The sequence below is a fragment of the Xiphias gladius genome, chromosome 24 (genome assembly GCF_016859285.1).
Source record: "Xiphias gladius isolate SHS-SW01 ecotype Sanya breed wild chromosome 24, ASM1685928v1, whole genome shotgun sequence".
Lineage (NCBI taxonomy): Eukaryota > Metazoa > Chordata > Actinopteri > Istiophoriformes > Xiphiidae > Xiphias > Xiphias gladius.
Genome location: NC_053423.1, coordinates 2,475,581 through 2,489,452, shown reverse-complemented (window position 1 = coordinate 2,489,452; position 13,872 = coordinate 2,475,581). Strand labels below are relative to the sequence as shown.

Here is a 13,872-nt window from a genome sequence, read left to right as displayed (position 1 = left end):
TTCTCAGCTATTTTTAGATTTATTCTTAATACTGAGATGCATTAAATGTTAATTTTGGTCATATTTAGTCAACCTCTTATTTTTATTTTTCGTCAATTTTTAGGCAACTGGACATTTTAGTTTCATCTCAGTCAAAGAAAACAATAATCATTTTAGTCTAATTTTGGTAAAGACCAAGAATGAACGTTTTATTCAAACTCCAGCAAACTGTTTACAAATAAGATTTCATCCAACTAATTTTAGGTTAAAAGAAATTTTAAACAAAAATAAGCCACAAAATGACATGTATGATTATGAATGCAGCTTTGCAGAGAGGGCGTCTTGTATGATGGTATTAATTTAAGCAATAAATCCAGGCATGAAAGAGGATAAGACAATGATGTCTGGAAAGATTCAACGACATGAGCAAACCCAGTGCAATCCAACATCACGATACAAGTCAATTATTGCTATGATTCTAACTGCTGTTTGATAACACAAACAGAGTAAACACAAATAGGACAACCCTAAAACAATCTGTGTTCATTTTATTTTGTGATTTTGTAGGCTTTAGTCTGAGTGTTGTACTAGATTATGTGAATACAGTAAGTGTTTATGATAGGTTATACACTACCATTTAAGGAAATTAAAAAAATATATATTTGGACCCTCATTGCATACAACACAAGCTATGTACTGGACAGCTGTCTACTGCCCAACAGACCAATCTTCTACATATTATGCTTTGCATTGTAATAAGCAGTAGAGGTCTCAGATAGACTACATACATGGACCCATTCAAGACGTGACTATCAAATATGTATAGCATTTAAGTTGTGTGTGCTTTAGCATAGCTAGCAAAAATAAACAAACTCTAAAATAAAAAAAACTTGTCTTAAGCAAAAGGTAGAAATGTCCCATTGTGAGATACTAATATGCTACATTATACCACTACCTTCAATATTTGGCTTCAAATGGCTTTTTTTATTCTTTAGCAACAGGGCTTCTTTCTCGACAATACTACAAACTCTTTTTTCTCAACAGCCTTATATTTGAAGTGGGTCCAAATGTCAGCCCATTTTGTTGCCTTCATGTCCTTTTCCTATCACCATACGTTGTCTGACCTCCAGCTGACACTGTTGGCGGTGTGTTCATTGGTCCACTGGTATGTAAAGTCTCTCGGAAGATGATACGAGCATGCAGGAAGAGAAATGCGAAGCACAGCCATTCAAAAAAGTTTCTTTTCCATTCACTCTGAGACTCAGCTTAAAACTATAAATACATCATATACTTTTTCATGATTAAAAAACAATGGAATGGATGGATTTGAAATGTTTCCACATGAAGCTGGATACTGGAGCAGGACTGTACTGTAAAAAGTAAGTGGGGCAGGTCTACCATAAAAATGCGGTGAGCAGTATCTACCAGCCTTTATACTGCATTATACATCGTGTGCCACTGGGTCCAATTAAAAGTTAAATCTGCTGGACTTTTGTACTTGAGTGGAGCTCAAACTTTCAGAGCGTCTGTGGAAAGCAGCTAAAAGAATAATATGTCATTGAAAAAGAACTTAATACATGTTTCTTATCTTCTGGGAAGATGGTAAAAGGAAACAACTGGGATTATGCAAAATATTTTCCTGTCTGTTTTCTGTTCGTTTTTTATAATCTATATCTAGCTCACCTTAATCAAAATATTCTCTGAGGCAGCCTTTGGAAAAGCAAACATTTGTTATAGTAAGCTGCAGGGAGCAAAATGCCCTCAGAGAATTGTTTTGCTCTTAATTGTTTTGTTTTTTTGATTTTTTTTTTTCAGGGTTATGATGTAAGATTTAGATGATGTAGCATCCTAGGGAAATATCCAAGTAATGGAGGGACAGAAAAAAATATGAGTTTTTGCAATGAAACAACACCAACAACAACAAAGAATAAGCCAAAACAAAACAAAACAAAACAAAATAGTTCTGAATGGCCTCAAAAGTCAATTGTAAAATGTAATGGGGGAAGGAATATGGTTATTGTGGGTAGATTCCTGAACCATAACATGGTAGCTGCTAATGAGGGCTCTGGGGAGAAAGAGAGAGGGAGAGAGAGAGAGAGAGAGAGATGGGGATTGTTCATCAGTTTCCATATTATACTAATCATGAAGGTCCACATTCACAGGCTGCAGTGCACGATGTTGTTGCAGTGGCAGTAATTACTTTTTTCCTCATCCCAAACTGACTTGTTCACTACAACTAATTATCTCTACTCACTTTCTGATGAAATAGGATTCAGCAAGTACAAGTGAACTCGCATATTTCACATGATCAAAGTGAAATATTCAGAAGACATTTACTGAGTCCGTTTTTATTATTGTACAGTTACTATAGCTTCAACATGTTTCATGTTTAAAATGAAAATTTGGGCTCACTTCAGCAAAGCGCGATACTTAATTCATTTTTTTTTCAGATTAAAGCCATCATAGAGCCATCATCAGGACAATTGTTCCCAAATTTTGCTTCAGTTTGGTTTAGTTTCTTTTCATGAGAAGTCTTACTAAGGGTCATGGTGGGATTTTCTTTTCTAAACTACTGGTTGATACACGAACAAACCTTTTGTGTTACCTTGAAATCTTTTGCAGTCCTTCTGCAAAATGTAATCATCATCATTATTTCAATCACTATTCCCTTGTTCCCGATTGTATTTCTTCAGTCACGAAAATATTCCAGCACACACACACACACACACACACACACACACACACACACACACACACACACACACACACACACACACACACACACACTCACACACACACAAACACACACACACTCTCACTCACTCACTCATTAACTCACACAAAAAAAAACAATTCAATGAATTCAGTCCACACATCCCAGCAGCATTTGGTTGGCATGAAGTGGGATTCTAAATACTTTTCAATTCTTTGAATGAATGGTCCCACTACTAGTCTGGAGTCCTTGTATGTAATATGTAAGTCTCCTTTCATTATGTAGCCTATAACAGTAGGCTAAGTGAACACATCACTGCTCAGTACATCCCAGTTCTTACATAAGTAAGCAAAGGTATCACCATTCAAATGCACTTCAGTAAGCACAGCAGTAAGCGGACGAATCACTGTTCAATGTACTGTAGTTTGTACAACAGTAAGTGACCACATTACTGTTCAAGGCATGGTATATACTGACAAGACTAGGGAATGCATCTCCATTCCTACAGCCCAGTGTTCTACTCTGATTCTGAATTCTTTCGGTCTGTTGCTAGCCAGAGCTGTTACTTTCAGTTCATTTCAAAACTAGTCATATAAGCACAGCGCACAAGGTTAATAGGTAAACATCCTATTATTAACGACAGAGTTATCAGACTATGATTGATTCTGTGGCTTCGCTGTTTTTTAATATGCTTTCAACGAGGAAGTAACATACTGTGAATCATAGCTAAGCTGACAATGTTGCTTAGTCACCAGTGAGGAGTTCCAGTGCTTCCCTTGGTCTGTAACTATGGTGAATCAGTATTCATTTCATTTTGGAGGTCGTTTAGAAAGATTTCAGCATACATGTACTGAACACATCTAATGTAAACTTCACAAACTCAAGCTGAGGTCTGCCAAGTAATCTAATTTGGCCATGTGCATTATCCCTCAAGGCTGCCACTTTGTTTCCTGTTACTCCTTCAATTTTACATGGATGCAGCACCATCTGTGGGTTTCTTTGAGGGGCTGGCAGGTAGGTCCACTACCAGGGAAGCTTTTTATAGGTGGTTAGCCATCTCAGTTTCTCATTCTATCTCCTTTTTCTGGGCTCTTAGAAATTTACCCCATAGTCCCTCATTTTCAGAGGCTCAAAAGTAATTGGACAAACCACCATAATTATAAATATAAGGATTATTTTTAATACTTGGATGAAAGTCCTTTGCAGTCAATGACTGTCTGAAGTCTGGAACCCATGGACATCACCAAATAATCAGTTGAGATGCTTCGCCAGGCCATTAGTGCAGCCGCCTACAGTTGCTGATTGTTTGTGGGTCTCTCTGCCCTCGGTTTTGTCTTCAGGAAGTGAAACCCATGCTCAGTTGGGTTGAGGTCAGGTGACTGACTTGGCTTTTGAAGAACATTCCATTTCTTTACCTTGAGAAGTTCTTGGGTTTCTTTCACAATATGTTTTCGGTCATTATCCATCTATACAATAAAGCAAAGTCCTAGTTTTGCAGCATTTGGCTTAATCTGAGCAGATACACTTCAGAATTCATCCTGCTACTTCTATCAACAGTCACATCATCAATAAACACCGGTGACCCAGTTCCATTGGCAGCCATACATACCCCCGCCCTAACACTGACTCCAGCATGTTTGACAGGTGATGTGGTTGCTTTGGATCATGAGCCATTCCTTTCCTTCTCCATACTCTTCTCTTCCCATCATTCTGGTACAAGTTAATCTTGGTTTCATCTGTCCAAAGCATCTTGTTCTAGAAGCGGACAGGATTTTTTTGGAGGGTTTCTGGCAAAATCAAATCTGGCCTTTCTTTTCTTGAGTGTTACCAGTGGTTTGCACCTTGTTGTAAACCCTCTGTAATCTCATTCACGAAGGTGTCTCTTGATTGTACACTTTGACAATGTTACGCCTACCTCCTCGAGAGTGTTCTTGACCTGGCTAGATCTTTTGAAGGGTTTTTCTTCACCAAGGAAAGAATTCTTCAATCATCCACTTTAGATTTCTTCCATGGCCTTCCAGGCTTTTTGATGTTGCTGAGCTTGCCAATGCATTCCTTCTTTTAAGAATGTACCAAATTTATAATTTGGCCACTCTAAAAGTTTTTGCTATTTGCTCGATTGGTTTGTGTTGTTATTATTCAGCCTAATGATGGCCTCTTTCACTTGCCTTTTATATTCACCTTTTAATCTGTTTAGTTTGTCATGAAATAACCCCTTTGAGGTTAAGTTGCTGACATAGGTTGGTTTCAAGTTTAAAATGATCAAAAGTAAGGTAAATCTATGAGGCATCTTCTTCAACCCATGTCTTCCCTCTCTAGTTCTGCAGGCTCTATCATTTCTTCTGGTCTCCTCAGCCTCTAGCCTTTATCACATGCTAACATCTGTCTCTCTCTCTCTCCTCTGACTGTCAACGGCCTCTAGCCTTATCGCAGGCTAACATCTATGTCTTTCCTGTGGCCATGGGCCTCTAACCTTTATTGCAGGCTAAAATCTATCTCTCTCTCCCCAGGCCTTCGACTCCCCTCTAGCTTTTGTCACATGCTAACATCTGTCTCCCACCTCTGGTTGTCAACAGCGTATAGTGCCTATCGCACACTAACACCTTATTCCTCTGCCCTCCTACGGCCTCTAGCCTTCATCCCTGGTGAAATTCTCTCTCTCACACACACACACACTCTTTTAATGAATCATGCATCCGAATAAGTTGTTCCCATTTAGATGAAGTGGCTTCTTGTTGATCACAATGATTATTGTTTGATCTTCTTGCACATTATGTTTCATGCTATTTCTATTTTCTCTCCTCACCACACTAAGGCTGCTTTCATTTATTTCGGGGATTCTGTCCTATCTCCTATCTTCATATGGGCCTATGCTTAATGAAGATGCTCTCCATTGATGGAGTCTAATCACCAAAACTCCCTCTGTTGCTTACCTCAGTAAATTTTGTATATCACTTCCATTGGGTGTTTCCTTACTGAAATGAAGCTTTGGAGAAAGTTCAGTAAGGAAGACATCTTCCCTCATGTTTTGCCTTGGTCCTGTATAGGTTACTTTTGGCTATATACTTCTCTCCATCTCTTCCGCTTCCCTGAGCTATCGAAATCCCTTGATTCACAATCCAGATGTCAACATATCTGACCAATGATCTTTCTACCCACGTTCCTCAAACCAATCAGTCACTGGATGATATTCTTTGAATAAAATTGCAATTCTGCTATGATGCCTTTCAGACATAGTATTGTGAAACCCTCCTCCCACCCATCACAACCATAATCTCTGTGATGTCCAAGGACTATTGCACAAAGGTTTCCATCAACCATTTGCTGACTCTACTCCATCACCAATAGCGTCTAGACCCCAAGGAATCCTGTCCTATTATCATTTCTCCTATATTCATATGGGCCTACCCTTAATGGGGATGCTTCATATCAATGGAGTCTAATGAGCAAAATTCTCTGTTGCTTATCTCAATTTTGTTTGTTATTCACTTGCATTTGATCTCCCCTTACTGAAATAAAGTTCTGAAAAAAGTCTCACTTTCTATGGAACCTTTCGGGTCTACACAGATTTCCAATAGGTTGCAGTATATGAAATATTCAGCCTAGTTTGGCCTATATTTTCGTGAACATTGCAGATTCATAGCACATTTGACAGATTTTAAATACATTTTCCAAGCTAGCTCTGGATATTAGACAGTTGCTATACTGCCACCATAAGGAAAATTGAGCCCATTCCTGAGTCTACTTTATGTCACTTGGGAATATACCAAGCAGCTTTACAATTTTTTTTTATTGGAAAGCAGTTCAAGTATTAAGAGAAACAGAAACGAACTAAACTATTTTTTCAATTAGTATCAGTTTAGGTTGAGGAATTAATACATTCTTAAATCTAGAAGACACATTCTACAGTATCACTTATCCTTTAAACAACCCTCATATATTCATCCATCCTTTGCCTCTTCCACCCTATCCCTATATAGGTAAGTATTTTTAGTCCCAGTGATTAGAGTTTTTGTCAAGGTGACCTGATCTTCATTTTCTTTTTCTTTATTCCTCTCCTTCCATATTCTGAGAGGCACTCAGGTAAAGAGATGTGGGCTTCCTTTTATGGCACCCTGTTGAATAGGACTTATTGGTATTAGCACAGCCTGCTCCCCACAGTCAGCTTGGATTTAGTCTTCCTTTCTTCCCTATTACCTCTGACTGCATTAGAGGCAATTTCCCCCGGATGTGGCAGAATCGAATAGAGGAGATATCAGCTTCCATCTGGTACATTTTCATCAACGCAGGTTCAGGCAGAGGTTTGACTTGTCTGATGTGTGTAATATTAAAAAGAAAATAGGCCCTTTGATCGCCTCAATTGCTTGCTGAGCTCAGGGAGAACTGATATCACTTCAGCTTCTCAGATCTGTGAGTTTAGTAAAATGATTTTGAACATCCTGTGGAACAGGATAGAGGAAGGGGCTTTCTCTGAATCTCTTCCTTCCTGCTACTATGAGCGTTTTCTGAGCCACCATAGATATGATTGATGTTTGGTTAAAGTTAGACTATATATATATATATATATATATATATATATATATAATCTTGTCCATCACTCTAGTAGTTGATGAGTTGTATAAACACAAAAAAGATCTCAAACATATTCCCACTTTTTTTCACATTTACAGTATATATTCTGTTAAATGTCCCTCCTTAGCTGGATGTCTGCTGACTGTCCTTATTGTTGGTTTATTGATTTGTGTCAACCAGTTTAGACTGTAGATTGTATTTTTATTATCAAGACCTAAAATCATGAAAGCCATCACTGTCATACAGACACTTCAGTGTTTTCTTTCAGCATCTATTACATGGAAGTCTTCTATTACCCCTGTCAAAGTTCCATATGTCACCCTCACCAATGCCACCCCACTCCCACAGCCATGTGGCATCCCTCAGAGTTTCTCCTTACTGGCCTTTTATTGATCGCTGGTTGTCGTTCTGATGAAAATGGATCTGTTTTTCCCCTGGGGTCCCAAACGTGTCATTGGATTCACCAGCTGCCTTTCTTCCTCCCCTTCACAGTTTGATTTTCACAGATATGGTCCTTCAGTGACTGGATGGGCTGGGATGGAATGGGATAAGATGGAATGAGGGGGTGAAGGAGAGTGAAGACAGCCTACAGATATTGATCAATATGGAACACATCAGCATTTCAGCAGCATCACCCCTCCAAAAAAAAAATCCTTGAAAAGACCTCAAATACATTTAGGTGAATAAGTATTTGGACAGTGACACAAATTTTGTAATTTTGCCTCTGTACACTACCACAATGAATTTGAAACGTAGCCATCAAGACGTGATTCAAGTTTAGACTTTCAACTTTAATTCAAGGGGTTTGACAAAAATATAATTTTATTTATATAATGCCAAATCATAACAGAGGTTATCTCAGGGCACTTTTCATATAGAGCAGGTGTAGACTCTAGTCTTTATAGTTATATTTACAGAGACCAAACGTCCCCCCCCCGGGAAAGCACAAGTGACAGCAGCAAGGAAAAACTCCCTTTTAACAGGTAGAAACCTTGAACAGAACCCAGCTCATGGTGGGTGAAAGAGAGAGAGAGAGAGAGAGAGAGAGAGAGAGAGAGGGAGAGACTGGGGGGCAGGAGGGTGGCACGAGAACACAGCACAGTACAGGTATCACATAAAGATGTATAATAATGATAATGAGACTAATAATAAAACGACTAATTATAATAATAGGGTGAATAATAATACCAATAAAACTAAATATAATGATAATAATGATAATCATAATATTTGAAGCAGTGGGTGTTGAGCAGGATCATGTGGACAGTAAGTGGTTTGCAGTCACAGATCCAGACTCTCTAGCACCAGGAGCAGAAATACCTGCAGAAAGTGACAGGAGGAGAGAAGAGAGAGACGACAAAGCACAAAACTACAGGAGAGAGAAAAAGTCAAGGTAGTAATGATTATTGTTGGGATGTGAATGAGTATAGATAGAGAGGAAGAGGAGGAGAGAGGAGCTCGGTGCATCAGAGGAAGTCCCCCGGCAGTCTAGAACTATAGCAGAATAACTAGGGGGTGGTTCAAGCCAAGCCTGAGCCAGCCCTGACTGTAAGCTTTATCAAAAGGGAAGGTTTTAAGCCTACTCTTAAATGTGGAGAAGGTTTCTGCCTCCCAGACCCAAACTGGAAGATGGTTACACAGTAGGGCTCTGCCTCCCATTCTACTTTCGGAGACTCTAGAAACCACAAGTAAGCCTGCATTCTGGGAGCGCAGTGTAGTAGGGTACTATGAGCTCTTTCAGATATGACGGTAAGGGCTTTGTAGATGAGGAGGAGGACTTTAACTTTTATTCTGGACTTTAAAGGGAGCTAATGCAGAGATGCTAGCACAGGTGAAATATGCTCTCTTTTCCTAGTTCCTCTCAGTACTCGCGTTGCAGCATTCTGGATGAGCTGGAGAGTATTTAAAGATTTGTTGGGAAAGTCTGATAATAAGGAGTTAATCCAGCCTGGAAGTAACAGCAGCATGGACTAGTTTTTTTTTAATCTTTTTGAGACAGGATGTGCCTTTTTTTCAAATGTTACGTAGGTGAAAAATGACAGTCCTTGAAGTTTGTTTTATGTGGGAGTTAAAGGACATATCCTGATCAAAGATAACTCCGAGATTCTTAACAGTGGTGCTGGAGGCCAGGGCAATGCCATCTAGAGTAACTATATCATTAGATAATGTATTTCTGAGGTGTTGGGGGCAAAGTACCATAACTTCAGTCTTGTCTGAGTTTAACAGCAGAATGTCATCGGGATCTTTATGTCACTCAGGCATGCTTGAAGTTTAGCTAACTGATTGGTTTCATCAGGCTTCATTGAAAAGTACAATCAGGTATCATCTTCATAACATTGGAAGTCTATGGAGTTTTTCCTAATAATATTGCCTAAAGGAAGCATATATAAGGTGAATAGAACTAGTCCAAGCACAGAACATTGTGGAACTTTTGTGTATATTTATCGTTAACGTGCACAAACTGAAATCAATCTGATAAATAGGACTTAAACTAGCTAAGAGCGGTTCCTTAATGCTAATTAAAAGTTCTAGTCTCTGTAATAGGATATGGTGGTCAATTATTCAAATGATGCACTAAGATCTAACAAGACAAGTACAGAGACAAGTCCTTTGTCTGATGCAATTAGAGGGTCGTTTGTAACTTTCACCACTGCGGTCTCTGTGCAATGATGCACTCTAAATCCTGACTGAAAATCCTCAAATAAACTATTATCATGTAAAAAGTCACAACTGGTTGGCGACAGATTTCTCAAGGATCTTAGAAAGAAAGGGAAGGTTAGATATAGGTCTATAGTTGGCTAAAGAATCTTGATCAAGAGTAGGCTTTTCAAGAAAAGGTTCAATTATGGCTGTTTTAAAGGACTGCAGTGCACAGCCTGTTAATAAAGACATATATATTATATCTATTAAAGAGGGGCTAAATAAGGGTAAAACTTCTTTAAGCAGCCTAGCTGGGATGGGGTCTAAGAGACAAGTTGATGGTTTAGATTTAGACATTGTTGAAGTCAAGCTCGGTATATTATATTTGTGTCACAGACATGACATTGTTTCAATTTTCTCATCTAACTCTCGGAGAGAAAGCAAAGTAGCATTTTTCCGAAATATTATAAATATTGTTTCAAACATTGCCTAACACTGGAAAACTATGTCTTTCCAAGAAGAGAAAATTAAATTTAGTTTTAGCTTTTCAAATATTTGCTTACATTTACACTTATAAGCATCCACTACTCTACTCAAAAATGTCTTATTTTATTTTGAGGCATCAAAGTGACGTATGATGAAGTATTAATGTCCAGTTAAGCAGTATTATCTATTAAGCCATATGAAAATTATTCATAAGGGTCAAGACGGTATCATTTATGCATTGCAGTGAATGAAAGAGTATGCAAACACATTTTGGACCATTCTGATACAGTATTTAAAAACTGCTTCAAGGTTTTCTACCTTTTAACGTGTACAAACTATGTGCTATCTATTTTAAGCTACTGCAAAATAGATTGTCAGTGTTTTGCACCCTCTTTTTCAATGAAGATTTATGATGTACAGTATTGTTTCAGTGTCAGATGTTCCCATGGAAGATACATTACCCAACAAACTGTGCTCAGACCCATTTATTTTCAAATGAAAACGTTTCTGCTCAATGTAGCTGTCAAAGTCACCAGTCTCAATCTATACATTCCTCATTCATGTTCATCCCACTCTTGTAAATTTTTGTATTCATTTAAAAATACATGAACATTTTGTTTTGGTACATTCTGTAATGTGCATAATAATCAGCTCTCTTGTGATTTTTAGTTCTCTTTGATTTTGCTCAGTTTTGAGTGAGAAATACACCCAGAATGTGATAGCAAATCTTAGTAGAAGTGTGTAATACATACAATATGTTTTTTGAATGTGTACCCAACAATTTAATAATTCCTATTAATCTGAAGTGGCCCAATAACAGGTCAAGATAGGGTCCATTCACATATACAAAATAGCAATGATTTCCTCATCCAAACCTTAACAAACCATAGTATACATTGAATGCTTTTTGTCCCAAACCTCTTCCATTTGCTTTTAAATCTAAGTGGTAGCCCTTACTTTTGCTTGTTTTCTAGTTGTTTTTCACCACTATAGGTATTGTGTACATGGCAACAATGGTACTTCTTTTGTTCAGTAAGCTTTCCAAAACCAACCCATCGCAACTACTGTTGGCCAGTCAGCCAACAGTAAAGCTAAGCAGATCCTCCAGTACAAGCATCAACTCGAAACTGGCAGCCTAAGTTCTCCCCTGTGCACAGCTTGCCAGTCACAGACTTTGGTAGGAATGACTGGCAGACATTTTAGCTGTCAGTCATAATGTCTCATTCTTTTACACACAGAGACTTGTAAATACTGTACCTAAACAGAAATAAATTAGGTGAGGAGTAAAACCATTTCTTCTCCATTTTTTTAGTTTCAGTAATACTTGGACTAAGCTTTTAAACCACAAAAAGTTAACTTTCAGAGACCAGGATCATGTCGGTTATTAAAAGGGTACAAGAATTGTAGCCATTTTATTTTGGGCATGTAATTTTCAGATTTGTGCACAAAAAGTTCTTTTTTAATGTTCTTGCAGTACAACGGTACAACAGAAAGACTGGAGACTTCACATCTTCAACCTTTTTGTTGACAATGATATGAAGCGCATTTAGCCGTCTTTCTTCTTATTTTGTTTTTTTATTTGTTTTTTTAATACATTTTTAATACTCTAATTCTGCCCGTCACTTTTGCTGCATCATCCAGGTAAATATGTGGAGAGGCAGCTCTGCCGTGATGCCATCCTGCCCATGCCTGCCATCTGCGAGGTGCCTTGCCCAAAGGACTGTGTCCTGAGCCCCTGGACCCCCTGGTCTCTCTGCTCCCACACCTGCTCTGGAAAAAACACAGAGGGCAAGCAGACCAGAGCTCGCTCCATCCTTGCCTATAACGCAGGAGAAGGTAGGAACTCCTGAGTCCTGCAACAAGAGCACAAAGCAGCATCAGGGACTTTGGTCCAGCTAGAGAGGTGCAAGATTTTTCTAGTTTAGGACTCATATCAACCTTTGATTTACTTAAGAATCTGTCAGTCAGTGTCATCTAATTGGACCAAAGATATTAACCACAACCCTGACAAAATCATCCACAAAGATCAGTATCTGCCTTCACAAACCTACCATATATTAGTCTAATACCATAGTGGTGCTACAAGTGCAAGTCTTAAGATCCCAGATTAGTTGCACATCTCATTTACCTCTTCTCCTCATATACTGCAAGTAAAATGTCAAAGTGAAATAAATTATTCTGTGTGTTCCTCTACAGCGACTGCAAAGGTTGTGGCGTGGGTTACTGTGATGCAGGGTAAGAAGTGACTGGAAGGATAACAAGACTGCAGATTTGTCACAAGACTGAAGCACAGTGTTTTTACTTATATTGTCAAACTTTGTTGTACAATATATTATTGCCTTTTATACATTCACAAGGATTTTGCATTTACTTCTGTTCAAGGTCCTTCCCTGCTGTCGTTGGTGCGTCCAATATTCGGTACATTCATATTTGATGTCCTTAGATGACAGCAAGTGCTTGTTTCTGATGTAGTTCTTAGTCTCCATACGTTTAACATAAGGGGAAACAGAAATGTAGCCGCCTTGATGTAATCTCTTCCCACCAATCTGCTGGCCGGGCAAAATAGAATAGAAAAAAAAGCTCTTACACACTAGTAGTAGTATTGAGTATTCCTTAGCATTAAATGTTTCAAACCCCAAGGTCAGTAGTGGGTATCTAAATGGTGCTGGAATGATGCTGAAGCAAGTGCCTCTGGGTTCAATCCCAGCCCTTCAGGCTGTCAGTCACACTGCAAGAAGTGACCCATTCTTATCAAACCTCGTTATGAGGTAAAATGGGAAGCTGAACAGATGGTTAGCATCTGGCTTGGCAGCATATCAGAATTTTATCTTACACCCCTGCTATCATTTTAACAGCTCTTGACATCTGACTTCTGGACCACATTGCATGACATGCTGTCTTTGGCATAGTCACAACAAAGTAGCATAGACATTGGAGTAAGGAGAAATGGATTTCCATGTGAACAGATACTACTACTCCATCACCAATGCTGCGCTATAGGATGATGGTCATGCCATAACATGATGCAGGCTGTGCCTTGTTTAGTAGCTTTCTTAGCATTCAGAAAGTTTATACTGCTGCAGTGTTAGATGGAAGACAAGCGCCAGAGCAAGGAGCAAGACCGGTTGATGTGCTATCTGCCCAATGAAGTGTCAAGTCATCAGCTATAGCAACATGAGACAGGGTGGAAAGGGCTTCAGTGTTCTGTATGGTTCACAAAGTAGAGCAGAGTAGTAGAGAGGATTAAAGTGCAAGAACTCCCCTCACATAGATTTAAATCTGTCTTCAGTTGCAATTTTTTTGGCTTGAAGCTACTTTTAGTTCAAAGTCGTCACAGTAGGAAAAGTTCACAGTCACAGTCTGAACCTTTCTCAATGAAGACCAGGAAGTGTGATAGGATTTTTTTGTATGCATACCAGTGCTAGGAAGTCGGCAGTTAATGTGGCTTTTATAAAACTTAAAAAAGTTCTTAGTTTGATATA

The 13,872-nt window shown here is 38.7% G+C and overlaps 1 protein-coding gene across 1 annotated transcript in view; it reads left to right on the top strand.

Moving 5' to 3' along the window:
• Positions 1-13,872, top strand: part of thsd7aa (thrombospondin, type I, domain containing 7Aa) — a 169,353-nt gene that overhangs the window by 108,691 nt on the left and 46,790 nt on the right. The window contains exon 8 of the mRNA XM_040122069.1: positions 12,032-12,226. Within this exon, the coding sequence (XP_039978003.1) occupies positions 12,032-12,226 (195 nt within the window). The remainder of the gene's footprint in view (positions 1-12,031; positions 12,227-13,872) is intronic.